Here is a 23,451-nt window from a genome sequence, read left to right as displayed (position 1 = left end):
GGATTCTTATCGGAGCACCTGCCCACTTACCACGGTGTTGAGCGAGGAGGTGGAGAAGACACATTACCGCCGAGAGCAGCACCATCACCAACAGCTGACGGCGCCCACTCCACCCCCACAACGACACACCTGCGGGGGAACACAACACAGGTAGACAGGTTTATAAATAGATGGACTGATAAGTCGTGATAGATGAAGATAGATGGATCGATGCAGAGATTTACACAAGCATATAGATAGTTTTGGAAGACGGCGCCCACTCCACTCCCACAACGACACACCTGCGGGGGAACACAACACAGGTAGACAGGTTTATAAATAGATGGCCTGATAAGTAGAGATAGATGAAGATAGATGGATGGATGGATGCTGAGATTTACATAGGCATATAGATAGTTTTGGTAGACGGCGCCCACTCCACCCCACAACGACACACAACACAGGTAGACAGGTTTGTAAATAGATGGACTGATAAGTAGAGATAGATGGAGATAGATGGATGGATGGATGCTGAGATTTACATAGGCATATAGATAGTTTTGGTAGACATAAAAACAGATAGAAACACACAGACAGATGGGTAGACATATATAATTTAGGTTAGAGTTTAGAACTTTAGATTAACATTGATCCATTGACATACAGAGGAGCAGCGAGTAGCGGGCTTTTTTTTTTATTATTGTTTCCTTTTTTTGTGCCCTTGAGCTGTCTCCTTTGTTGTGAAAAAAAAGCTACTCTTAGCCATAAAGATTGATAATTAGATAAAAACAAAGATAGATGGATAGATAGAGAGAGTTTAGGTTAGGTCATAGTTCACATGGATCCAAAGATAAATATAGGCATATAAATAGCTAGTTTTAATAGACACAAAGATTGATAGATAGATAGATAGAAAGACACAAATAGATGGAGAGATAGATAATTTACTGACCACAAGGATATACTGTGAAAAATGAACTCTGGCTGGACTGCGGTGTTGCGGGCATTTTTTTTTTTTTAACTCACCCTTGGTCTGCTAAAATGTAATAAAAAAACAACAAACGCAGCAAAGAAAGAAAGAAACTATTGATCTTTCCCTTGGAGTACACAAGAGGACAAACAGACAAACACAGGAAACACTCGCCTTGCTGCTCTGACGCCAAAGATTGCTCAAGAAAAGAATAGGGGGAGAATAACGTCGTAAACTCAAGTTGACTACTCGCCTCAAGGGCATCAAGTGGAGTTTACAACCTGCCCACTTCTTGCCACTTACCCCCCCCCCCCCGCCTCAACACTCCCTGAAATACTTGTCTATCTATCTCCCATCTCCCCCGCCCTCCTTCCACTAAAGCCTCAAGTACCTTACAACCTGCCCACTTCTTACCTCTACCCCCTCGTGTATCTATCCTTTCCCACCCCCGCCCCCCCGTCTCAACACTCCCTGAAATCCTAGTCTATCCATCTCCCATCTCCCCCGCCCCCCTTCCACTAAAGATGACCCCCCTACTTATCCATCACCCGCCTCCCCCCACCCCCTATCTACTGAAGTTGTCCCCCTAATCTATCCATTTCCCCCTATCCGCCGCCCTCCCCTCCCCAATGAAGCTGTCCCCCACTCCCCCCCTATTTATCTATCCTATCCTCTCCCCCAACCCCCTACCCACTGAGGCTGTCTCCCTTATACATCCTTATATATCCATCACCTCTCTCTCTCTCTCTCTCTCTCTCTCTCTCTCTCTCTCTCTCTCTCTCTCTCTCTCTCTCTCTCTCCCCCTTCACTCTGAAGCCCCTCCTCTATCCATCCCCCTTTCCCCCTGCATCACGCCCTCCCCCTACTGAACCTGAAGGGTAACAAAAGCGAAACAGATGTCAACTAGATTAGATAAGAAGAGGCATAAAGAGAGTTCATAGTACAAGGCCTCAGATGAGCAGGTATTTTAACATCATATTTAGTAACTCGCTAGTCCTTAATTAAGAAAAAAACACGACACCTCTCCTTCCGAAATTGACCTCTCTCTTGGCCACTTATTTCTGTTACTGGTACAAGAGAAGATGGCGCCACTATAAACACTTGCCTGCGCCATGACGGGCTGGGGCCGAACACCATCCAGGCCCCTCAAGCATGCCTACCGGCGCTATAGGTGTAGACGTAAAAAAAAATAATAATAATAATAATAAAAAAAATAAAAAAATCTTTCTCTAACTGTAGCAGCGCATAGCAGGATTTTTGTTTATCTTATGCTGCTTCCTTCACTGTAAAAAAAGACAATATATAAAACGCTTTTCTTCTGTTTGGTGTTGGAGTCAGACACGTCCAGGGCAGGCAGCGAACGGTCAGTCTCCCTGTATCGTACGCGTCGCGGCTGGGTAAGGCAGGTGCCCGGCGAGACCCAGGTGGTGCCACACATACTCCGTGATGCAGCCAAGTGTAGTGCCGGGCGGGGCGGGGCGGGAGGGAGGGAGAAGAGTGTGTTGTGTGTTATTTTGCGTCGTATTGCGTTGTGTTGTGCTGTGTTGTGCAAGACTTCAAGGGTGAAACAGCAGAAACAGCAACAATTTCCACCACTACTACTACTACTACTACTACTACTACTACTATATCTACTGTAATGTTATTTTTGTCACTGCTGTTACTTCCAATATTGATACTGGTAAAGATGTGCGAAGGAGGAGGAGGAGAAGGAGGAGTTAACGTAAAGTGGATTGGAATGGTGGTGGGCATCAGTACACGGTGGATTTAGTGAGGATGACCCAGCAGTGTGTGTGTGTGAGAGAGAGAGAGAGAGAGAGAGAGAGAGAGAGAGAGACCCACGATGCCGGAAGATGATGAAACAAAGAATCACAAAGATGAAGAGGGGAAGAAAGGCTGGTGGGGAGGGGAGGGAAGAGAGAGAGTGAGGAGGAGGAGGAGGAGGAGGAGCGAGAGGGATCCACTCACCAGCATCCGTTACCTTCCTAGAAATGAGTGACGCTTGTGTGGTGTTGATGGTGGTGGTGGTGGTGGTGGTGGATACTTTAAAGCTTGAGCCGGATGACCACCCACACCTCACCCATCTGCATCACCACTCCCCTCATCACCACCACCACCACCACCACCATCACCACCACTGCCACGAGAATAAACTCCTTTTTCATTCCTTTAATCTGACCACCCACACTGCGTCAACCTGCACCACCACCACCATCACCACCACCTCACCCTCCCTTGCCCTCCTATACCCTCCCCCCACCCTCGTCAACACCACCACCACCACCACCGCCCTCATCTTTCCTTACCCCTCCTCTGTATAGTTCTCTCACCTCCACCACCAACAACACCAACACCACCACCTTCCCTTCCCCCTCCCTTCCACCTCCTCATCTCCACCGTGTTACCGTTACCATCATCACCACCACCACCACCGTCCTCCTCCTTTCTTCTTCCTTTCACGATTGTCATCACCATCACCACCACCTCTCTTTCTCTCACTGGCATGACATGAATTCCTTTTGTCAACTGTTTTACGTTTACATTTTCTATTTCTACATTCGTGCTGAAGAGAGCGCGATGTGTTAAGAGCAATGAATATGTCTGTGTTTTGTCCTGTTTGTTTTGCGAGCTGTGAATGCAACAGTGACGCCGCTTTCTCGAATCCCACGTTGTCACTTGAAAGGTTAAGTTTGGGGCATACACTATAGCTGCTCGTGGCCTTAGTGCTCAACTCCGCCTCATTTTTTTTTTAACTTAAAGGAGGCGGCTCAGTGGCAGAAATAAATAAATAAAAAGTCCGCTTATCACTGCTCCTGAAAAGAAAATAGAAATGAGCGGCCAAAAGAGAGCACTGGCCCTTGAGTCTGTGGTGGAAAAACACTTTGGATGTTATGATATATTTCCATTGATTATCGTACTTCTGTGAATATCAAGGATAGGCCATCAAAACATTAACACAGATTGGCATGTTCAGGCCGCGGTGGTGTCATCCTGAATAACACGCGTGAGCACAGTAGTTTAAACATATAAATAAACAAACAAATAAATAAAAATCTGACGAAGGTGCTCAAAAACTTCCATCGTATACTCGAGTCACACTAAACAATAAACTGGTGGGTTAGAGAAAGGTAAAGTTGGGGGCATACTTAAAACTGCGCGTGGTCTAAGTGCTCATCTCCGTCACATTGGCACTTGAGCCTTTCGCGGCCGAGAGGGAGGATGAACAGCTGGAGGTTGGTTCGAGTACCCAGCGTGGAATCTAACACCCAGGAATCGAATCAGAGTATGGAATCATAAGAACACACAAGCCAAGTCAGGTGTTCTTATATGGAGTCGCCCTTGGAGGATAACCTTTCACTGCCCTTCTTCCTCAGCGGCCGCTATTCTTGGACCCTAACAAACCCAGGAATCGAATCAGAGTAAGGAATCGTAAAAACACACAAGCCAAGTCAGGTGTTCTTATATGGAGTCACCCTTAGAGGATAACCTTGCATGCCCTTCTTCCTCAGCGGCCGCTATTCTTGGACCTTAACAAAGCATGCGCCTCTTGCAACTGTCAACACTCATCTGACTCCTCCGCCTTTCTACAACTTGAGGATCCTCTTGGAAACGTCAAAGCGTCGAATCCCCTCGAGCTCCATTTGGTCATAACTCACCTTCAACTCATGACGGAGGAATGCAAGCGAAAAAGGAACTACAATGCAAGTGAGTATAAGGTTTCGAAGTCAGTATACAGTAAAGTTAGAGTATATAATATGCTTTAGCTGCACGTGGCCTCAGTGCTAATCCCCGTCGCATTAGGGAGCAACGAGAGAAAAAGATACATGCTCAGAGGCTGCTTGACAAAAATATCATCGTGTCCCTTGAAATCTAACCGGACCGGACCTCGTTTTCTACACTTTGTCAACACATTTTCTTTTACGTTTTTTACAGACATTTTCTACACGGAGGAACGGAAACAAGGGAGTGACTTCAATATTATCGTTTCCCCTCAAGCCCCCTCTGCTCACACCTCGTTTTCTACGCAAATACTACACGTTTATTCACATTTTCTTCACTCTTTTTTTTCTACACTGAGGAATGCAAACGAGGAAGCTAGCGCGAGGCCAGGGAACGACTGTAATTATTTATGAAGACAGAGTTGCTATTTTAGGACCCTTAAGCGTGACTGTGTGGCGTAAATAGGACAATCAAGGAAGGCTGCAGTCGGCTCCTGTGTTTAGCAAGGCAGTGGCTGGCTTGAAACCGCATCTCTCTCTCTCTCTCTCTCTCTCTCTCTCTCTCTCTCTCTCTCTCTTCGTTTCTTCCTTTCCTTCTTTTTCTTTTCTTTCTGTATCTGCCTCTACTCGATGACTCAATCTTTCTCCTTTCTTTTTCTTTCTTTCTTTCATTCAGTTTTTCCTCCCTCCTTTCCATCCATCCCTCCTTTTCTTCCTTCTCTTCCTGCTTTGCATTGCCCTTTTTCTCTCTTTCTTTTTCATCTTCCATTATTTTTCTGTTTATATCTCTATTCATTGACCTATTATATTTTTTCTTTCTCTCTTTCCTCCTTCCTTTCATTCTTCCCTCCCTTCCTTCCCTTCCTCTCATAATTCCTTTCTTCTTTCCCTTGTTCCCATTCTTCCCTCCCTTTCTTCTTTTCACTTCTCTCAACGTAAAAAACAAAAAACAAACAAAAAAATAAAAACATGCCATGGATACCAGCTAATAATGTCTTAATGCGCTAAAACGATAATAATGATGATGATGATGAAGCCTGACATGAAAAAGAGAAGGCAAATTAAGCTCAATAAAACAAAACATCACAACAACACCACCACAAACAACAATAGCAGGAACAAAAACAAAGAAATGAAAGAGGAGATGGAAAATATGGCGCTAAAGAAAAGAAAACAAATGCAAAATTAAATTAACAAAGCTTGATAATTAGTCGCTGGAGATGAGGTCAAGAGATAAATGGAGAAAGAACAGAGAAGCAAAGAGTGTAATAGAGGTGGATGTTATAATAATTCAAGGAAACACGATAAAAAAACGATAATAATGAAGGGAAAAGAAAAAAAGGAAGAGGAAGAAAAATGGGAGAAAAAAGGAGAATGAAGATAAGAAGAATTAGAACCAAAAGAGAAAGAAGAAAATGAAAGGAAGAAAATGGAAGAAAAAAGAAGAGGAAGAAAAATGGAAGAAAAAAAAGAAGAGGAAGAAAAATAGAGGAAAAAGGAGCGAAAGAAGAAGAATTAGAACCAAAGAGAAAAAAATAAAATTAAAGGAAGAGAAAAAGAGGAAGAAGAAGAAAAATGAAAGAAAAAAGAGCGAATGAAGAAAAGAAAAAATTATAACCAAAAGAGAAAGAAGAAAATTAAGGGAAGAGAAAAAGAGGAAGAGGAAGAAAAATGTAAGAAAAAAGAAGAAGAGGAAGAAAAATAGAGGAAAAAGGAGCGAATGAAGAAAAGAATAATTAGAACCAAAAGAGAAAGAAGAAAATGAAAGGAAGAGAAAAAGAGGAAGAGGAAGAAAATGGAAGAAAAAAGGACTGAATGAATGAATTAGAACCAAAAAAGAAAGAAAAAAAAGGAAGGGAAGAGAAAAAGAGGATGAGGAAGAAAAATGGAAGAAAAAAGGAGCAAATGAAGAAAAGAAGAATTAAAACCAAAAGAGAAAGAAAAAAAGGAAGATAAGAGAACAAGAGGAAGAGGAAGAAAAATGGAAAAAAGAGGAAGAGGAAAAAATGGAAGAAAAAAGGAACGAATGAAGAAAAGAAGAATTAAAACCAAAAGAGAAAGAAGAAAATGAAGGGAAGAGAAAAAGAGGAAGAGGAAGAAAAATGGAAGAAAAAAGGAACGAATAAATTAATAAGAACCAAAAGAGAAACAAGAAGAGGGAGAGGAGGAGGAGAAGGAGGAAGACAAAAAAAAAAAAAAAAAAAAAAGTGGAACCAAAAAATTTCACAAAATAAAGATGAAGAAAACAAGAACGAGAACAAAAACAGGAACAAACAAAACAAGAAGAAAACGAAAACAAGAACAATATGAATAAGGAGAACAACAACAACAAAAAAAGAAAGTCAACAAGAAACAGAATTAGAAGAAGGAGGAAAAGAGATAGAAAAAGAAAAAAAGAACGAGAACAAAAACAAGAAAAATAACAAGAAGAAAAGAACAAGAAGATTCAGAAGAAGGGGGAGGAGGAATAAAGGAAGAAAACGAAAGCAAAAACAAGAAAAAGAAGAACGAGAGAAGAAAACGAGGAGAAAAAGACGAAAACGACATTCTACTCACCTGAACACCACGACATCACACGGGGAAGCCAGGTTAGTCCACAGGTAAATCCACAGGTGTATCGTCCTCGGGCTCTGGCAACACCGCAACTCAGGAAAAGTGATGTTGCTCTTGTTGTTGTTGTTGTCGCTACTGTTGTTGTTGTTGTTGTCACACGCTCTCACGCTCACGCCCACCCACCTCGCAGCTCTCCTCCTCACAAGCTCTGCCGGGACCATCAAACGAAGACTGATGAAAACTAATGCTTCGTTCTTACCTTCACTGGACACACACACACACACACACACACACACACGCATTCACTGCTGGGTGGACAGGGGCGTAGGGTATTGGAAAAGCCGCCCAAATTTCACACACACACACACACACACACACACACACACACACACACACACACACACACACACACACACACACACACACACACACACACACACAGAAAAAAACAATGGAGAAATAAATGTATATAGAAGGAGAGGAAAAAGAAAGAAAAGAAAGAAAGGAGGAGAAAAAAAGGGATAATAGGGTCTTAGATAACGAGAGAGAGAGAGAGAGAGAGAGAGAGAGAGAGAGAGAGAGAGAGAGAGAGAGAGAGAGAGAGTGTACAGCATCACCTGTACCTACACTCAACGTCACCACACTAAAGATACTCCACAAGGAAAACGAAGAAGAATACAAAGTTATTTACAACATCATTTTCCTGTACACTAAAGTAAGCGTAGGAGGAAGGGAGGGAGGATGGAAGGCTGGGAGGAAGGGAGGGAGGGGAGGGAGAGGAAGGGTTCGAGGAAAAGAGAGTGCGTAGGAGGTATGGAGGGAAGGAAGGAGGATGAGAGAGAGAGGGAGGAAGGAGGATGGTGAAGGGAGGGTTCCAGGGAGAGAGTGAGTGAGGAATAGATTAAAAGGGGATGATGGTATGGGGAAGTAGAGAGAGGGAGGAAGGGAGGGAGAGAGGGAGAGAGGGAGGGAAAGGCGGATGGGCGGACGAGATGACAATTCTGATGAGAGAGAGAGAGAGAGAGAGAGAGAGAGAGAGAGAGAGAGAGAGAGAGAGAGAGAGAGAGAGAGAGAGAGAGAGAGGGAGAGAGAGTATTAAAAGACCCTTCAATGGAGCTTATGCGACCAATATGTATCACTAAGGAGTAGGGAAAGATGACACGAACTGTACAAAAAAATATATATACTTAATTATAGTTATTATTGTCGATATTATAATTACTATCTCTTCTGTCAGCATCTTCGTCACTACTACTACTACTACTACTACTACTACTACTACTACTACTACTACTGGTGTCAACATTTTTTCATAGGTAGAGGCAGCAACAAAAGCAAAAGCAGTAGTCGTAGTAGTGGTAGTAGTAGTAGTAGTAGTAGTAGTAGTAGTAGTAGTAGCAACGATCACTATCAACACAAATCATGTTCAGTGACTTGCTGGCGGCGATACACAGCGGAAGGGCGTATCAAGCACCCCTGACACACACACACACACACACACACACACACACACACACACACACACACACACACACACACCTGCCCGCTCTGACCATGAGACACTCGGCACTCTACACTCCCTCTTTCCTCCCTTCCTCTCTCTCACTATGCCTCCCCCACCCTTCCCAGGACAACAAAGGAGGTTGGGGTGTGTGGGGGTGATGCCTATGGTGAGTAAATAAAGGCTCATTTTCCACTTAACACCCACAACGCGAGGGCTTAGTGTCGCCCAGAACAGTGCCGTGAGTGGCCGAGTGATCCGTGGGTGTGAGGATGGTGATAAAGTGCCCGTGACAGGGTGGTAGTGGTGGTGGTGGGGGTGGTGATGATGGTGGGGGTGGTGAATTGGATGTCTTTTGTACTGTATTGTGCGAAGGAATGTATAATTTTAACAACATACTGTAGCCCATAAAGGATGAATGTTGCTCCTCGTAGTAGTAGTAGTAGTAGTAGTAGTAGTAGTCGTTGTAGTAGTGAAAGGATATGAGAAAAGATACCTCTTACAACGCAACTTTAATGGGTGGACCCCGTAGTAGTTAAAAAAAAAAGCAGTAGTAGTAGTAGTAGTAGTAGTAGTAGCAGTAGTAATAGTAGTAGTAATAGTAGTTGTAATAGTAGTAGTAGTAGCAGTAGTAGTGGTGGTGGCGTTTTTTACAGCTCAAGGAAAAAAAAAAAAAAAATCCGGTAGACGCTGCTCAGACAACATAATAATAATAATAAAAAAAAGAGGTGGTGGTAGTGGTAATCAGAGTAGTGGTAGAGGTGGTGGTCATGATTTCCAAGACAACAATAGTAGTATAATAACAGTAGGGACAATAACAGGAATGACAAGTGTCGGTGGTGGCGGTAATAACGGTAACACTAACAATGCCCATGAGTGGAGGAAGGGAGTGGAGGGGAAGGGTTGGCTGACTGGCTAATCCTCGTGACCCTGGGCAGTTCTCGTGAGCCCGTAGTGGCCGTCAGTGCCTCGCGGACCTCTGCAGGATGGAGTGACGCTACGCTGGTGGATGTACGGGACACAGACGCCACAGGATCACGCAGGATATTGGTCTGCTGATAAACACGTCACTGACAACCGCCAGCACTCACTCCCTTGCTCCCTTAGCGCTGGGACATCACACATAAACGCTGCCCTCTGCCCCTTCAAGTGCGTCTGTGTGTGTTTGTGTGTTTACTCGAGTTGGTTCAGCGGCCGAAAGATACTGTGAAGAGTGAGTTAGCGGTGATGATTCTGCCGTGGTGAGGTGTGGAAAGGAATGACAGTCGGCGCTTCTGGTAGTACTGACGTGGGGTATGTTAAGTGTTTTTTGAGGTGGTGGTCTTGGGTGTTGTTCTTGAAGTAGTAGAGTTTGTGTTATTGTTCAAGTGGTAATGTTTGTGCTTCTGATAAAGAGGTAATGCTTGTGGTATAATCCAGGTGGTAGCGTATGCACCCAACTCTACTTTTTAACGTTAACGCAATTTTTTTTTTTTTTTACTAATGTTGCTTGCGGTGTATAGTGGAGTGATAGTGTTACTTTTGGCATGGACGTGAAGTGGCGATGCTTGGGTCATTCTAAGAGTGTAAGAGTATTTGCGTATCTTATCTGAATTGGTAATATCCGTTATTATTAAGGTGATAATGTGATGTCTGTTTTAGTTGAAGTGGAAAAAAACATGATCAGTGAAGTGGCAACGGTTCTGCTCTTATCGACGTTATATTTTATCCAAAGTAGTAATGATTATGTTGTTACTAAAGCGTCAGGAGTTGTCAGTATCATTATTATCGGTATTAGTCAGTTACAGAATCATTACCAACGTACAATAACCAAACATTCACCAGTGGAAACCAATCTTAAGAATCCTATTATAAGACATTTCGCCGCCCAAGAACACATATTTGACAAGGCTTTCGTAGGAGTTGTGGGCATTTCCAGGGGTAGTTTTATGACCCTGGTGGTAGTGTGACCTTTCTTCTGCACCGTGAACATAAAGAAACACTCATTAGAACCCAATTGACCCTACGAGTCCTATTTCTTTCTAAGGGACCAAGCGCACTCTGATCACGACAAACTAAGGCGACAGCGAACAAGCAAACACATGTGAGCCAAAGTCAAATAACCTGGACCCGAGTCTATGATGATTCAGCTTATGCGTGCGTGCAAGGAATATACACGACGGAGCGGTGCATGTCGGGCAGAGATACCAGACCCGTGAGTGGCAGGAGGGTAAACAGGAGCTCCACCAAGGTCTCGTGAGCCTTGGGTCCTCTTGCAGTTTATTATCATCCCATTGAGACTCATATATTTAGACATTTCCGCTTCTAGCATCAACTATTTTCAAAGACCCAAAAGAAGATTAATCGGGTTTTTATGAGTTTTCTTTCACGTTTTATGGTACAGAAGCTTAGTCGAACTACCACCAGGGTTATAAAACTAATGCCCCATGCAAAGCCCCACAACTCTTAAGAAAGCCTTGTCAGTTGTGTGCGCTTGTACGCCGAAAATTTTAAGAATATGGCCCTATAAGCTATGACGTAATGTAGGAAAAAAGTATCTAAATATAGAAAAGAGATGCAGAGGGTAATCCGACGGTAAAGTTTAAAAACCTTACCTGCCCTAACTTCCCCTCACCTGTCCTAGCCACGAGAGAAACCAAGAGTGCGTACGTCTGAGAATATCGTAGATTTCGCTTAAAGTTAAATCATTTCAATAAAGTAGCGATGTAACAGTAAAAGGGTTGAGTAGAAGAAACGTCTGACAGCAACCTTAACCTAACTACGGGAGGCACTCAGAACCCATAAATCCGAAAAAAATCGTATTGTTCATGGGTCAGGAATTTATGCCACACTAGTAACCCACGACGAAATGGAGCAAAACAATAAAAAAATAGAAATTTGGAGCGTGGTTTGACAGTCTTAACCTAACTGAAAGAGGCACTAAGAACCCATCCATTTGAGGGGATCGTGTTGTTCTTGAGGCAGGGAGTTATGTCGTCTTGGTAAACCACAACGTAGTGGAGCAAAAGGATAGAAGGAAGAGAGAGATATAGAGCGTGATCTGACTGCCTTACCCTATCTATGGGAGGCACCGAAAACTCATGAAAATGAAAAAAAAATCGTAGTGTTAATCAGGCAAAAGTTATGTCACCTAAGCCACGACATAATGAACAAATGAACAGAAGGATAGTGATAAGGAGCGTGGTATGACAGCCTTAACCTCGTCTAACCATGAAATCCACCATGCCGTTATAAATGTCAAAGGTGCGTACACTGTTCTTGGTGTGAGTGGGAAGTTACGTCACAATAAGCGATGATGCAATGTCGAAAGAGGAGAGGAAACAAGATAGGGGGGACGGGAAAGCGGGGTGACCAGCTTAACCTATCTCTATAGTCTTATCCCGAGACCCACTCTAACCTTCGAAGTATCCTGTATTACCTCAGAAAGCGGCGATATCATGAAGTGAAGAAGAAGGGAAAAGCAGGAGATACGAGGGAAGGGAGGGCGGTCAGACTGCCTTCGATGCGTGCTTGAATGTTGGTTCGTCTCATATTTCATCAGAGTAGACCGCTCAAGGCTCAGGCTGTTGTATTACCTCAAAAAGCGGCGATATCATGAAGTGAAGAAGGGAAAAGAACGAGATAAGAGGGAAGGGAGGGCGGTCAGACTGCCTTCGATGCGTGCTTGAATGTTGGTTCGTTTCATATTTCATCAGAGCAGAGCAGAGGAGAGCGAGAGTTGTGATCATTTGCATAAGGACATAAGAACATCATCATCATCATCATCATCATCTGTTTAACGTCAGGTTTTCCCATAATTACTCATGAGGTTAGACAGTCAATGATACGCTTCCAACTAATTCCACCCACTGCCTCACCCTCCCCAGGGCCCAGTGCTGCCAAATCCTCTTCAACACACTGCCTGATGGACGGTGACCTGGCACTTACATCCCAGCAGTTCCCCTCAATGCCTCCCCCTCCCCCATGGATGCCATGATATCGTACTCACCAAACTAGATTTTCCCATTTCTAACGCTAATGACTGCACAAAACCCTCTATAACTAACACTTTTAACGATAAATATAAATAGGTATCATTAGTTTTGTGGGTGAGACGGATTATAGGCTGAAATCGGGAAAAATGAGGAGCTAAGAACGACAATCTGGCAATGTTGCCCTCCCCCCTCTCCTTTCAACGTGCCCAAACCACCTCAATCTTCGTTCTCTCAGCACTGCACTAAGCTCCTTTAATCCGCATATCATAAGAACGTAAGGAAATAATCCACCTAGGACGAGCAGCTCCAGCAGGTCAACGCCCCTTATCTAACTCCTTATCTGAATTCAGGGACCTATCGCTTTTGCAATGCACTCACCCCCTCCACTCATGCACCTATCTGTATGCCAAGAAAGAAGATAGTGTTGAAGGAAAAAAGCTGAAATGGTCATAATTTTTTTTTTTTTGGAGGGGGGGTTCTTGGAGAGGTCCTTGGCCCCAAAAACATCACACCTACGCATCATCAATTAGTAGAAAGCAAAGGATAAGAAAATGTGTTATATTTTCCTTTGACGTCATTATACACAGTAAGAGAGGAACGAGAGAAAAAACGAAATATTTCAGTAAGATATCGTAATTTACCTTCATATCCACAGTCTTAAACACACACACACACATCTGGGAGGGCGCCTCATTTGTATATCCTGTGGGTCTTACATAACACTCTGGGCTTCCCGTAACACTCCCCGGCATGATGGACTGACAGACTCGCCTCAGTGATGTCCCGTACACACACACACACACACACACACACACACACACACACTCTTATTTGTCCCGTAGTTATGTCAGGTTCTTCAGCGTCTGGTCGCGATATAGACTATAATTTGGGTCTCCACGTCTTCATAAATAGCTAAATAAGAAACACCAGACGTCAGGAGGAGGATATATAGCTCCTCGTATCGTCAGGAGGCTTGTAAACAGGTCGTGGGAGTGTAGTATAAACCAAAACTATAAGTGAAACCAAATTGTCGAATCCGTTTTGGCGTTGGCTCCCGCGGGTCCATTTCTCCCCTCTGCTCTGCCACACAGTCCCAACACCTATTTTTTCCTCTCATATGTTACCTACAGCTTACATATGAGAGGAAGAGATAGGTGTTGGGACTGTGTGGCAGAGCAGAGGGGAGGAAAGGACCCGCGAGAGCCTTCGCCAGACCGGCCTCGACATATTTGGAAGGCTATAGGTCACATCAAGCATTAAAGACTGACAACCATCTCGTGAGTGTTTAATATAAGGGTGAATCAGACCTATCAAACCTTGCATGTCTAGCGTGAATGAAGTAACTGTCTAGCTTTAATCGTCTTAGGTCATTGTATAACTACCGTGAATAAGAGTATAGTTCTAACGATCTGGTCATTGTATATTTAGCGTGATTACAGTAAGAGTATAGTTGTAACGTTTTAGGTCATTGTATATCTAGTGTGACTGTAGTAATAATCTAGTTCTATTGTCTTAAGTTCTAGTCTCGTTCTATCATCCTTATCGTATTAAGTCCATCAACCTCTAAGTGCCTATACGTCCGAGTAATCTTGTGATCTAGAGGAGAATGCCATTGAACGTGTGTGCCTGGGCGTGGAGAGGGAAAACAGAAGTACGAATGGGATACTACTCTATTTTCCTACCTCTGCTCACCTACGCGCTAGACTTAGAGTGACGCTCATACGCAACCTCTCACAGCGCCAAGGAAAGGTAACAGGTAAAATGCGAGAAAGGAGAAGACTAGACTACCGTAGAATGATCATATTAGCTGAAAAGAGAGTGAAAAGGAGCTCGATTTTGCGTCATTTCTTTACACCACTCGCCAAAATTCACAAGTGACGCCAAATATATTAACTCGTACAGCATAGAGAGGATAAGAAAGGACAGTTAAGAGTGCGCCAATAAGTGTTAATGATGATAACTCTGAATGCTTTTATGTAAGGTGAAAACAGAGAGCAGAAGGAAGAATAAGAAAAAAAAAGTAATCCATTTCAAACCTTTTCTTACAGTTAACAGCCAAATGAAAAGTGACATCCGATACACAAACTCACACAACATAAAAACAAATGAAAAGAGATAAGAAAGATTAAAAAATGGCAAAGAAAGAAAACCAGACGAACAGGGAAGCAAGAAAACCAGCCACCGTACTAAACCCGAGACGGAGAACACAGGAGCCGGCGACAGTATAAGCACATCAGGATACCAAGAACTTCAAGCCACCAAGATGAGGGTCGACCGGCGGCTGTTCCCGATCAAGCTGCACTACTTCCTTCGCTTCATGGGTGAGTGTCTACCTTCCTTCTAGTATAACCTCTCTTCTACCCCGTAATCCTCTCTGCCTCTGCCTCTCCTCACTGAGAAACCAAAACTGCACTGCATACTCGAGATGAGGTCTACCTAATGCTTTACTACTTTCTTCGCTTCATGGGTGAGTGTCTGCCTCCTTTCTAGTATAACCTCTCTTCTACCTCCTAATCCTCCCTGCCTCTATCTCCTCACCATTAAGAAATCAAAACTGCACTGCATAATCGAGGTGAGGTCTACCTAATGCACCGCCACTTTCTTTGCTTCCTGGGTGAGTGTCATTCTCAAGCGAGACTTCTACTCCTTGTATCACCTCTATGTTACTTTCTCTGCCTCCTCAGTCTCTCTACCTCTGCCTCTATCTCCTCATCATTCAGCGACCAAAACTGCACTGCATAATCGAGGTGAGGTCTAGCTAATGCTAAAAATAACTTAAGGATTTCTACAGCGCTTCTCTGGATGACGCTCCTTGAAATGAAACTTCGCATGAACCTTAAAATTACTAGAGAAAAAGAAGTGAAAAGAAGACCAATTTAGGTTCCAATGTTTACCTGAGCAATGGGTGAGACAGGAGCAGCAGGCAGGTAACTAATTTTGGTCTTACCTGAGGGAGGTGAAGGTGAGGCTTGAAGGTGATGCGTCTCCTCCTGCAGGCACGGGTCCGCTGACGGTGATCCTATCGGTGATCACCCGACAGATGGGTGTCCCGGACAAGGTGGTGGGCGACATCTGGGCGGTACTTCCCTTCATCAGGTGAGTGGTAGTGGTGGTGGTCACTGCAAGGTAGAGAGAGAGTGATATGATATACTGCTTTGAATAAGACAATGTTCTTTTTTAAGATATTACCGCTATCCTCCTCCCCATCCATCTTCCTTCTCCTCTGGTTTCTTCTTGCTATTTTTTTCTCATTCTTCCTCTTTCTTGGGTTCTAATGACTCTCGATCTATCTCCTTACTCGTTTCCATTCCTCCTCCTTGGCTTCATTTACTCATTCCAAGACTTTCATCTCCTTCTCCTCCTCTTTGGCCTCAACGCTCAACTCTACTTACTGATATTTCTCTACCTACTTCTCTTGACGGTCTCCCCTTTCTCCTACAAGTCTTCCAAATATGTCGAGGCCGGTCTGGCGTAGGCTCCCGCGGGTCCTTTCCTCCCCTCTGCTCTGCCACACAGTCCCAACACCTATCTCTTCCTCTCATATGTAAGCTATAGGTAACATATGGGAGGAAAAAATAGGTGTTGGGACTGTGTGGCAGAGCAGAGGGGAGAAATAGACCCACGGGAGCCAACGCCAAAACGGACTCGACAATTTAGTTTCACTATAAACGTGTCTTCTTCCTTCTTTCCATTATTCCTCCTTCTCCTCCTCCTCATTCTGACCCTCACCTTTTTTTCTCCCTCTTTTCAATTTCTCCTCCTCCTCCTCCTGACCCTCCATCCTTCGTCCCCGCAGCATGGTTGCCAAGACCTCAGCAGGAGCCATCGCGGACGCCACACGAGGCCACCGAGCAGTGTTCCTGGGCGGCCTAATCCTCATGGTTTCCTCCCTCACCGCCCTCTACTGGGTCCCGGACATGCCCAACTCTCCCTCCTCCTCTCCCACTAACTCCTCCAATCCTGACATCCTCTCCTCCACCTCAACCCTGCCTCCATTCCCCATTACCTCCACTGCACACAACGTCTTCTTCTCCTCGAACTTCTCTACTTCCCCTCTCGTCTCCTCCCACCCCTCGGTCACCCTAGCCTCCGATCAGCCGCCCGCCGAAGTAGATGAAGGTGTTACTGCGACGCCCGTCCCCGCCTCGGCACCCGACCCAAAAGGTGTGTATAGTCAGCCAGGGAAGTGCAATGGGGGGAGGGGGGCACTAGGCAAGTTGAGCTCAAGGGCGTTCTGGTCCCACATAAAAAGTTACAGGGGATATTCTAAGTCAGATAAATGGTGGGTATCAGAGCATATTGGGGGTACTTGGGGGCACTGAATTCTCATGCCCCCGGTAGCTACTCAACCGTTCGCGAAATCTGCCCTGGTGAAGTAGATGAAGGAGCGAAATTAATCGTTAACTCTCGCATAATGAAGTTGGACGGCTGACAGCATGCACTCACCTCCTCGGTTCCTGCAGGCGGCGACATCGGAAGGCTGCTGTCGACGTACGAGTTCTGGGTGCTGTTCCTGTGCCTGCTGGGCCAGTACTGCGGCCACGTCACCGTCATCACCATGCAGGAGACGGTGTGCTTCCAGCTGCTCGGTGAGGACACAACACCGCCAGATTCAGTACAATCAACTCCACATCTACTCTACATCAACTCCACATTATATCATTGTTAATATTATCATTACCACAACATCATATTTTACCAACAGCAACACCACATTATATTTATCAACACCACTACATTATCATCACTGGTATCTCCATCATATCACCATTTTACTACTACTACTACTACCACCACAACTTCTACTACTACTGTTGCTACTTCTACTATACTCTTACGACCATTATGAAAAGTACTAGACCTATACCTCTAACAACCACCACTATTTACCTTACACTAACTATCCTTGCCACCACCACCACCACCACCAGGCGAGGAGCGGCACAAGTACGGGCAGCAGCGGGTCTGGGGCACCGTCGGCATCGGGTTGTCTGCGATCATCTCGGGGGCCCTCGTCGATCTGTACTCCAAGGTGGGTGGCTGGCTGTCTCTCTTTCTGTCTTGTCTAACTCTCCATCACACTTTACATACACTGAAAATCAAAACGAAAAACGGTAAAAAGAGGTAAAAAGATCGTTATGTACAATGTTAGAAGCCAATTTTCACTAATACGCACTTTTTTTTTTTTTTACCCCCTTCACCTGTGCTTACCTTTGCAGACCTGTTTCTTCTAACTCCGTGGTGGTGGTTAGTGTGCCTAGCCACGAATGTGCGGGCCCGGGTTCGAATCCCGGCCAGGGCAGTCGGCGAGCACACACCCAACTATATATTCATCCCCCTTTTCAGGCAGGTTGCTAAACAAGTACCTGGGGAAACCTGAGAAAAGTAACTGTGGTAACCAGGATGGCACGCTGGCCTTGTATCTCAGGCTAATGGTCTCCTACCCACCACAGAATCGCTATAGTGTATGCCTCCAGCTTTACCTTCATTAAAATCCCATTGTTTCATCACCTATTTCTACTTTCCCATCATCACCTGTCTCGTTTCTAATATCTCCTACATGTCCCTTTTCATCTGCAGTGGATAGGGAGGAAGGACTACCTGCCGGCTCACATCCTCACCGCCGCGTTCCTCGTGGCGGACATCTTCTTGGTGGCGCGTCTCAAGTTCCCGCAGCCGGAGAGGAGGAAGGGCTCGTCGGACCTGCAGGCTCTCTGGCGCCCTCACGTCGTCCTCGTCCTGGTGAGTGAAAGGAAAGGAAGGTTGGGAGTTTATATGATACATCCAGATGAGAAAGGGCATAAGAGACAAGGCCATTTTTTTCAACAACAACCTCACCACCACCCCAACCACCCTCCCTGCTACTCACCCCCTTTTTTTGCACCCCCTTTCAGGTCAGTACGGGCGTGGTGGGCGTGGTGTCGGGGGTGATATGGACCTTCGAGTTCATACTGGTGATTGACGTGGCCACGGAATGGGACCAAGGCTTCTCCCACCAACGTCTGCTCCTTGGTCTGCTAACAGGCGTGCAGTGCTTCCTGGCTGAGGTGCCCTTCTTCATACTGGCAGGTTAGAGGAGGAGGAGGAAGACGAGGAGGAGGAGAAGGAGGAGGAAAGTTTCGTTTAGTCGGCGCAACATCTGTGGTCATATGCCGGAGAGAGACAGAAGGGGAACGAATAATAGGAGAAGGGAACAGACCCCAGGAGACGGGACACAACCCCCGATTAATACCTGGTACCCATTCACTGCTGGGTGGACAGGGGCGTAGGGTATCGGAAAAGCCGCCCAAATTTTTCCACTCCGCCCGGGAATCCAACCCGTGCTCTCTGGGTTGTGAGCCGAGTGTTCTAAACACTGCACCAAAAAGCCTCTGGGAGGAGGAGAGAAGGAGGAGGAGGAGGAGGAGAAGGTAAGAAAAAGAGATATATGAGAAGAAAAGTGCAGGATGAATATAGAAACTAAAGTAATAAAAAAAATGCATCTACGCTGCCCAATAGAATCCACAACGCTACACACGTCAACGAGACTCTCACCTTAGGACTAAAAGAAGCACTTCCAAGGTCAGGTCATGCAAGGTCACAACGGTCATCTCTCCCCCAGGTCGCATCATCCAGTGGTTGGGTCACGCTAACGCCCTCTTCTTCTCGTTGCTGGGATTCACGCTGCGCCTCATCCTCTACTCCTTCGTCTACAACCCGTGGTGCTTCGTGCCCATCGACATCCTCCACGGGGTGTCCTTCGCCGTCGCCTACCCCTGCTTCACCTCCTACGCCAGCACTGTGGCTCCCAAGGGCTCCGAGGCCACCACGCAAGCCATCTTCGGCGCCACGTTCTTTGGGAGTGAGTGTTGGGTGTGGTGCTTCTGGTCTGTTGGGGAAGAGAAAGGCTGCTGAGGTTGCGGTTAGCAAATAGTCTGAAAGCTATCACTTGTGGGTGGTTCAAAAGGTTGGGTTCGGCGGCGCAAGAGCCCTAGGTAATGTGTTTAGACAGGTGGTATTTGTGAGGAAGGGTTGCTTGGGCTTTAAAAGACAAACACAGTTAAAATGTTAAATAAAGTGTAGAAAGTAAGAATTCTAAGGGTGTATTTGTGACGGGGAGGAAATGAAAGGCTTCTTGCTTGGGTTTTAAAAGGCAACTACAGTTAAAATACGAAATAAATTCTAGAAAGAAAGAATTTTAAGGATGCACTCCCAGTCAAGAAGAAGAAAGAAAAAACAGTAAGTAAATGGAAGGAATCAATAACATACACGATTCCCACAATACAGTTAAGATACTAAATAAATTATAGGAGGGAAAATTTTTAAAGATATACTCACAGTCAAGAAAGAAAAGAGAGAGAGAGAGAGAGAGAGAGAGAGAGAGAGAGAGAGAGAGAGAGAGAGAGAGAGAGAGAGAGAGAGAGAGAGAGAGAGAGAGAGAGAGAGAGAGAGAGAGAGAGAGAGAGAGAGAGAGAGAGAGAGAGAGAGAGAGAGAGAGAGAGAGAGAGAGAGAGAACCAGACCCTAAGTAAATGGATAGAGTAACACACACGATTCCCACATCATTCTTACCGTGATACCTCTTTTCCACAGTTGTCAGGCATTGATGTGTGGGCTTTCCAGGCACGGGTGTGGGCGGACTGGTGGGCGGGCGGCTGTTCGCGGCGGTGGGCGGGCGTCAGACCTTCCTGCTGATGGGCGTGGGTACGTGCGTGTACTCGATCCTCTTCTTCCTGGTTCACTGGGTCATCAACAGGCTCACGCGATCCACAGGTAAGGCTTTTGTGGCCCTCGCTCTTCCTCTAGGCGCCGGGGGATCAAGTCTGTCATCAGCGCGCGAATTTATTTTATAGTGTCCTCCGTTTTCTTTGTCCACGGGTACGGCTTACGAGTCCCGCGCTGTTCCTCTAGGAGTCTAGGAGTAGGCGCAGGGCATGTCGCCGCTGGGTGGGTCCAAGTCCGTCAGTAGCGCGCAAATTTGTTTTTATATTGACGCTTTCATGACACGTTCTCTTGATTGGAGTCCCATGTCCCTCGTTTTCCCTTTCTGTGTGAAGGTCTGTAGGCACTGAAGGTTGGATCTGGCTTCCGTGCTCCGCTTTGATTCTTAATGCATTGTTCTTTCTATATTCTTTCATTTTCATAATTTTTCTCTTAGTTAGTTTCTTTACTCATTATTCTTTATCGTCTGCAATTGTAGGTAAGTCCAAGTCCGTCCTAGTGTTCGGCCCGAGCTTCATGAAGGCGCTAACGAATTATATTTTTAAGAGTAGCGCCATGATCTAGCACCTCCCTTCTGATTGACTCCTGCTAGTGGTCGGTCCAAGATTGCTGGAGACTGACGAATTATATTTTTAAGACTAGCGCCATGTAGCACCTCTCTTCTGATTGACTCCTGCTAGTGGTCGGCCCGAGATTGCTGGAGACTGACGAATTATATTTTTAAGAGTAGCGCCATGTAGCACCTCTCTTCTGATTGACTCCTGCTAGTGGTCGGTCCGAGATTGCTGGAGACTGACGAATTATATTTTTAAGAGTAGCGCCATGTTCTAGCACCTCCCTTCTGATTGACTCCTGCTAGTGGTCGGTCCGAGATTGCTGGAGGCCCTGACGAGTTATATTTTTAAGAGTAGCGCCATGTAGCACCTCTCTTCTGATTGACTCCTGCTAGTGGTCGGTCCGAGATTGCTGGAGGCCCTGACGAATTATATTTTTAAGAGTAGCGCCATGTAGCACCTCTCTTCTGATTGACTCCTGCTAGTGGTCGGCCCGAGCTTGATGAAGGCGCTGACGAGTTATATGTTAAAAGTGCCGCCATGTTCTTGAAGTCCTCTCCTGCTTGACTTCTGCTGACCCCCGCTGCTCCTCCTGACAGACGTCCCTGAAGGTAGGCTTGATGGATGTCTGGACGGCAGCTGTGTGGACTTCGGACACTCGGCAAAGGAAGAAAATTACCAGCGGACAACGGCGAGACTCGACCTGGTGTCCCCTCGTTCGTCAAGTCCACGCGTCGACCGTTCAGCCACCACTGCCGCCTCCCGCTTGCCTGCCCCTTCCCCGGTCTGTTGGCCTGCTCGTCATCCTGCTGCTGCATGATCCTAATCTGATTTTAATTGTTTTTGATTTTTTTTTTTTTTTGATGCCTTGCCTGCCTGTCTGATGATCCTGTACTGTTCCGTTTTCTAATCACTATTATTGTTATTATTATTATTATTATTATTATTATTATTATTATTATTATTATTATTATTACTATTATAACTACTAACATTATTATAATTTCTATTCTTGTTGTAATCATTATCCTCATCATTTTACCGTTCTTGTTTGTTTGTAAGTTTGTATGTGCGTCTGTCTGTTTGTCACTAAAAGTCTCTTTGTCCCCTACTGTCTCTCTCGCTTACTCACTCACTCACGCACGCACGCAAGCACTCACACACACACCTCGCCTCCTAAACAAAACTCATAACAAAATTGCATGAAACACTAAAATTACATATCGATCACAAATCATTCTTTCTTTTTTGTCATTCACCGGGACGATAAACTAACTGAGCATCACTCTCTTATAACGACATCAACTACTTTATGCAAATTACCCACAAGAGCGATCATTTAGACTCGAAGCAAGTTATCCATCAGACACATGCAAAAACTATATCACTCCTCTGGCATAACAAACCTGAGGAACAGTATACCATTAGATTAGCGTTGCTGGTTTTAACTCACGCATCAGTATCACAACAACTCACAATGCTATCACGTTTCAGGGATTGTGAGCAGAGTGGACGCGGCTGAGGCGGCGACACCGATGACAAATGCAAGAGAAGAGACGGAAGAGTCGGACGAGAAGCAGGCGGAGGAGGGGGAGAAGAAAAAGAAGAAGGGGGAGGAGGAGAGAAAGGAGGTGAAGATGGACCTGATCGAGATACGAAAACCAAAGAAAGGTTTGACAGATTCCGTGAGGGTTGTGAGTTACCGAAGGACTGGAGACTTAAGTGAAGGATGGAAGAATAATTAAAAGAGGACACGAATGAAGGAGGTAAAAACAATGAGGAAATAATGGAAGGAAGAGAGAAGAAAAGGGGGTGAAAGTATAGATGAGTAGGAGCGAATGAGTGTTGGAAGAGTAGAGCAGAGAGGGTTAGAGGAAAGGTAACTAAGATAGAGAGATTGAGTGGAAAGGAATGAGGGTTGGAAGGATAGATGAAAGAGGGATAAGGGAAGGAAAGGAGGAAGGAAGGAAGGAAGGAAACAAAGATGAAGAGACCAATGAGGGGATGAAGGAAAAAAAAAAGAAAGAAAGAAAGGCAGGAAGGAAGGAAGGAAGGAAGGACGATAACTGTTAGGGAAAGATATAAAAAGACAAATAAATGAATACTCTTGAAACCAAAGAAAACAATGAAGAAAACACGGAGAAAACTGATAACGAAAACAAGAGGAAACTGTCTCGACTTGGGCCGTGAAAAGAAAACAAAAAATGAACTGAAGAGAAAACAAGAAAAAAAACCTCGACTTGAACCGTGAAAACAAAATAAAATGAACTGAATAGAAAACAAGAAAACTAAAGCAGATATAGACATTGATATTCTGTGACAGTGCATATCGTAAGTACAAGGAGGGGAGGTGAAGATAATGAGTAAGAACATAATGTGTGTGTCTGCATGGAAGTGAAGAACAAGATGAAGAGTGAAGTGACAACGTTGATAAAAAGAAAACCGCCTCATTTAGTGTCGATTTGGGGTCGTATTATAAGACAAATCGCCGCCCAAGAACA

The 23,451-nt window shown here is 45.0% G+C and overlaps 2 protein-coding genes across 9 annotated transcripts in view; one reads left to right on the top strand and one right to left on the bottom strand.

Moving 5' to 3' along the window:
- LOC126988038 (galactoside alpha-(1,2)-fucosyltransferase 2-like) overlaps window positions 1-15,790 on the bottom strand; it is a 22,280-nt gene extending 6,490 nt beyond the window's left edge. For 2 of the 3 annotated variants that reach the window (XM_050845823.1, XM_050845825.1), the window contains exons 1-3: window positions 15,644-15,790; window positions 7,225-7,429; window positions 31-129 (exon numbers count right to left, since the gene is read on the bottom strand). In XM_050845823.1, the coding sequence (XP_050701780.1) occupies window positions 31-129; window positions 7,225-7,240 (115 nt within the window). In that variant the 5' untranslated portion in view covers window positions 7,241-7,429; window positions 15,644-15,790. Of the gene's footprint in view, window positions 1-30; window positions 130-7,224; window positions 7,430-9,587; window positions 9,707-15,643 lie in introns of those variants that run through there. The other variant, XM_050845824.1, reaches the window with a different exon arrangement.
- On the top strand, window positions 8,870-23,139 carry LOC126988035 (major facilitator superfamily domain-containing protein 6-like). 6 transcript variants are annotated; one of them, XM_050845783.1, is made up of 12 exons: window positions 9,708-10,015; window positions 14,745-15,017; window positions 15,693-15,792; window positions 16,493-16,860; window positions 17,160-17,285; window positions 17,628-17,728; window positions 18,277-18,438; window positions 18,591-18,765; window positions 19,298-19,537; window positions 20,298-20,447; window positions 21,550-21,734; window positions 22,445-22,514. In XM_050845783.1, the coding sequence occupies exons 2-12, from the start codon at window positions 14,960-14,962 to the stop codon at window positions 22,451-22,453; spliced, it is 1,674 nt and encodes a 557-aa protein (XP_050701740.1). In that variant the 5' UTR covers window positions 9,708-10,015; window positions 14,745-14,959; the 3' UTR covers window positions 22,454-22,514. The 6 variants fall into 6 exon arrangements, with proteins under 6 accessions (XP_050701739.1, XP_050701738.1, XP_050701740.1 ...); XM_050845782.1 differs by lacking the exons at window positions 9,708-10,015; window positions 21,550-21,734 and adding an exon at window positions 8,870-8,891 and having other exon boundaries at window positions 22,445-23,139; XM_050845781.1 differs by lacking the exon at window positions 21,550-21,734 and having other exon boundaries at window positions 9,672-9,772; window positions 22,445-23,139.
- Window positions 23,140-23,451: the final 312 nt, after the last annotated feature.

Source organism: Eriocheir sinensis, chromosome 67 (assembly GCF_024679095.1).
Source record: "Eriocheir sinensis breed Jianghai 21 chromosome 67, ASM2467909v1, whole genome shotgun sequence".
Taxonomy (NCBI): domain Eukaryota; kingdom Metazoa; phylum Arthropoda; class Malacostraca; order Decapoda; family Varunidae; genus Eriocheir; species Eriocheir sinensis.
The sequence above is the reverse complement of the archived record's forward strand: the minus strand, read 5'-3'. Positions and strand labels throughout refer to the sequence as shown.

Coding starts and splice junctions, on each gene's coding strand:
- LOC126988035 (XM_050845782.1), top strand. CDS start 14,960: ATGAGGGTCGACCGGCGGCTGTTCCCGATCAAGCTGCACTACTTCCTT. Junction 18,766..19,297: donor GCCCTTCTTCATACTGGCAG/GTTAGAGGAGGA, acceptor TCTCTCCCCCAG/GTCGCATCATCCAGTGGTTG. Junction 19,538..20,297: donor CGGCGCCACGTTCTTTGGGA/GTGAGTGTTGGG, acceptor TGGGCTTTCCAG/GCACGGGTGTGGGCGGACTG.